The sequence below is a fragment of the Propithecus coquereli genome, unplaced genomic scaffold (genome assembly GCF_000956105.1).
Source record: "Propithecus coquereli isolate 6110/MARCELLA unplaced genomic scaffold, Pcoq_1.0 Scaffold2, whole genome shotgun sequence".
NCBI classification, from domain to species: domain Eukaryota; kingdom Metazoa; phylum Chordata; class Mammalia; order Primates; family Indriidae; genus Propithecus; species Propithecus coquereli.
The window spans coordinates 17,144,292-17,148,615 of record NW_012144966.1 but is presented as its reverse complement, the minus strand read 5'-3'; the positions used below and the strand labels follow the sequence as shown (position 1 = coordinate 17,148,615).

The following is a 4,324-nucleotide window of genomic DNA, read 5'->3' as shown; positions in this document are numbered from 1 at the left end:
AAAAAAAAAAAGAGTCCAGAGAGGGGAGGATACTTGCCACAGTTGGTAAGTGGCAGAGGTCAAGTTATCTACAAAATCTAGGACTTGTCCCTTCTACTAGACTTAAGCCTCATTAGGGCAAAGACTACATCTTACTCATCTTGAGGCACTGATACAGAGTTTTAAAAACAGTCAGTGTTTAAAAAGGTAGCTGCTGCTCAAATGTATTCATGAATGATAGACACATCAGTGGAGGGTCCTAAGATTAAAGAAAAATTTTGTTCCAGAATCAATAGTTGGATTCATATTGACACTTGATCTTAGCCAAAAGGCCAAGAAGCAACAGTTTCATATTTAAATGTCAAGAGAAAGAACTAGTAAAGAGGTCAAAGTTGCGAAAAAATGAAATAAAAGAATGTGAACAGTCTTAAAGGAAGTGGAAGGGAAAGGATAAAGAGTTCAAGGGAAGAGACTAACTTTGGAAATAAAAAGAGAAACACTGTTGTCTTGACATTGAAGAGAAGGATTTTAAATCCAGCCACAGAGCAATCTAGAATATTCATGATTCTCTTCTCTTTAAAAATACTTAAGAGCCTAGTCCAAGTACAAGGCAAAAACCAGCATTTGTTGCTCTGCCCGGAGGTTCTGAGTGAGCCAGTGCCGTGCTGTTCCACCTGGGCCAGCACTTCAGCCACCTCTGCCCAGTGCTGTGATTGTGGTCAAGGGGGCAGAGAGCTGCTGTTTCAGGTGTGCAGGGAGTTGTTGTCTGGAGGATGGGGAAAGGAAGGAGCCTCTTTCAGAATTCTGCAGTCGTGGTTACAGGTGGTGGGCCCAAGTATTTATCTTTGCAGTTTGGCTAATTTACCATTTGAAGCATCCAAGATTGCTGTAGGGCGACTGCTCTCATAATGTATACATGAAAATTATAGCTTTAGCATTAATTGAAATGCTCGATGAGCAAAAGGCCAATTGGCTCCAAAATCAGTGATCGCTTTGGCAGCATATATACTAAAATAGGAACGATACAGAGATTAGCATGGCCACTGTGCAAGGGTAACATGCAAATTTGTGAAGTACTCCGTAAAAGTAAAAAGAAAAACAAACAAAAACAAAAATCAATTTGTATTATTACATGAATCTTTAACATTACATTTGTCAATGAAAGAAAAATAAGTTATAATAAAATATAAAATATAATCCCCCAAATAAATAAGTGTCTCACATCCACCCACAACGCGAACACTGTCTGGCATTAGACTGTTCCCGCATTTACAGCTTCATGGGTAGGGAACAGTTTCACAACCTCAGTATCCATCCGTTAACAGAAAGGAACCTAGATCAACACAGAAGTCCCAAATTTGTTTTCCCAGAAAAGAAAGCTGAAAAAGAGAAGTCCAATCAAGTAAGTATTTTGGAATAAACAGGAAAAAAATTAAGAGTAGATGACAGTGCAAGGGTGGTATGACCTGATTTAGAAAGTCATAAGGAAGAAAAAAACATTGAATCATTTAGTTAAGATAAAACTCGAAATACAATAAGTGCTATGCATTTCATATTGCATACAATGTCATGGCTTGAGATTTTTTTTTCCTCAATGGATTGTTAATTGCCTGCTATTAATGTGAAGGATCCCGCGCCTGAATATGCAAAATATCCTTGGAAGACAGCTTCTGTAAGCTGGGAGGCATCTGGAAATTCACCATCAAAAGCATTCTGAAACCATTCTACATTCTCCTTTCTCCCTTTCACCAGCAACACCACTCCACTGAGGGAAATGAGGCCAAGAATGGACATTTTCAGCACTGTGCTAGCTATCTGAAGCCAAGTCACCTCTTTCACACCACGAGAAGTCAGAATTCCCACAATCCATAACATGGCTAGAGCCAGGCATTTCTTTGACAGCTCTGGGGCAGAGCAGCTGGGATAAAAAGGCTGGATGCCGTACTCAGCCAGGAGCAGGGCTTGGCCAGCGATTATCCCTGGCCCCTGAATCAACGATGTCCAGAGATACAGGAAAGCGATCAAGGAGCCGAAGCATCTCTTCATAAAATAGTAATTGGATCCGCTGCATGGGAAGTTTATACCTATCTCTGCCGAGCAGAGCGTTGTCGTCATGGACAGTACGGCACAGCCGGCCCAAACACACAGGGAGAGCCCCACGTTCATGCTACAGTACTTCAACACCCCTTTGGGGGCCACAAAAATTCCTGCACCAATTATATTAATGATTAAAAAACTTGTGCTCCAGTAATATCCAAACACTCTCCTGAGCTGTATATTCTTCTCTTTATCCATTGTAATTGAAGAGTTTTAAAATTCTGTATAAATTACAATTTCTGAATTTTTCTGCATATATTGCTCAAAAGGATGTTCATGGATTCTCTGAAATAAAACGGCTCTGTCCTTTCTGTTCCACCTTCATTAAATGTAGCCTGGTTTCAATAATTAACAAAACATACGTGACATATTCAATAGACTAAGATTATTTGGAAAGGTTAGTTTGACTTGTCTTTTAATTATTACTGAAATAATGAATTCAGATAGAAAAAAGGAAATCCAAGAGAACAGGGATTCTAGTGCAGTCGGAACTTCCTGCTCCACTGCCTCCAAATACATCCCTGTTCTTATCTCTGGAAACAAACATTTTAAACTACGTATGGCTTTAGATCTTTTTGGTGGTTGCCTGTATAACTCTAAATAATACGAAAAGACTTTTATTTCTAAGTATCTCAATTTAACAAAGCAAATACTGACCTCCTCCCATGAACACGGAGGAATGAGCTCACTTACTATCCTCTCATTACCTCGTCTCCTTCTTCGTATTTTTGTCACCTTGCTTTCAAGAAACAAAGTATTTACCTTTTATCAGACTCTGGACACCAAGGAGCAAGGCGAGAGAGTGAAATGCTCTGCAACATAAGCCTGTCTCTTAACCAGCCCTCATCATTCTGGCAGCCGTAGTCACAGAAAGTTGTGGGCAGGAGTACAGGAGAAGGCCTGATCCCATGGACAGAGGGAAGCTCTGAACAAGCTTTGGGTCTTAGTAGCTCTCACATTTGTTGCCTTTATAATGCAAAGCACTGTCCTGAGCATCTCCGAAGGCTCGTAAGCCTGGATCACACAGAAACCTCAGAAGTAAAGTATTTCTAAACTGTTCCCTAAGAGTAAGTGAAAATGAAATAGTTTGTTTTTGCTTTGGTTGCGGGAATGTTAGCTGTTTTCTGGCTGATTGCATCCAAGAAAGTCCACTAATAATACTGCATAGATCTCAGTAAACATGACCAGGGCCATGCCCCACATGGAACCATGCCTCCCTGTTGTCCCAGGGAGCAAGGACCTGGGAGTGGAGAAAGGACTAGAAAGCTCATCGTAAGATAGAAACAAAGTAGAACTAGGGGGAAAAGCCAGCCCTTGTCCTGCCAATAAATCCCCCACCTACCTATCTACTTTCAGGGGAGATGGTGAGGGAGTCCACTCCCCATGCTCTGGATCTCACAGCAGGGAAATAAGCCTAGGGTAAGAAGCACGGCCACCAGAGAGGAGTGTGGTGGTTTGGTCGTTGTTACCTTGGCTAGGCTGAACCACATTTCCCAAATTTCTCAGTTGTACTGGACCATAGGAAAGACTCTTGTGCAAAATCTGGAGCACAGAAGGAAACAGCTGTTATCTAGGTAGTTCGCGCTGACAAGGAATCCCTCCACAACCAAACTTTAGTCAGGCTCCTTTGAGCTCCCTTCCTGCCTAGGCCTCATCTTTGGCCAGCTGAGCTCAGTTTAGCAGTAATCCCCCCTTGATATCTGTTCAAGTTCATCTTGGTAATTTTCCAGCCACTGACCCCCTCATTCTGCTCATTGACTAAAAATCCCCAGCTGTCTTTGCTGTATTTAGAGTTAAGCTCAGTTCTATATGGAAGTCTCTCTTCTTTACTGCAGTAGCTCAACTGAAATATGTCTTGCCATTTTTAAGAAGTGTTCAGTGCAATTTTTCTTTTACAACATACATTGTTTTATACATGATGGTCCACACAGTTGCTGTCATTGTCGTGTATCTACTGGCTTGCCTCACTAGCATGCAGCAGTGACTGAGCCTGCAACTGCTCCACCTTCCCCAAGATCTTCCCTCAGCTTCTCCAAACCCTGGGTCAGGTGTGTGTGTTGAGCTTGCTCATGATGGGCCCCCACTTGTGTAAGATGCCCACACCATCAGGTCAGAGGTAATAAGCGCTGACATGGATTTCATTCATCTTCATGGTCTCGAACTCTTGTCTGTGAGTTCCAGCTTGTTCTTGCTCTCTCTCACTTTCACATATATTGCCCTGTCTAGATTGAACCTGAACTTCAAGTTC

The 4,324-nt window shown here is 41.9% G+C and overlaps 1 protein-coding gene across 1 annotated transcript in view; it reads right to left on the bottom strand.

Moving 5' to 3' along the window:
• The window catches only part of SLC7A13 (solute carrier family 7 (anionic amino acid transporter), member 13), a 14,028-nt gene extending 11,656 nt beyond the window's left edge, over nt 1–2,372 (bottom strand). Inside the window, exon 1 of the mRNA XM_012643550.1 lies at nt 1,617–2,372. Within this exon, the coding sequence (XP_012499004.1) occupies nt 1,617–2,274 (658 nt within the window). The 5' untranslated portion in view covers nt 2,275–2,372. The remainder of the gene's footprint in view (nt 1–1,616) is intronic.
• Between the last annotated feature and the right edge of the window lie 1,952 nt (nt 2,373–4,324).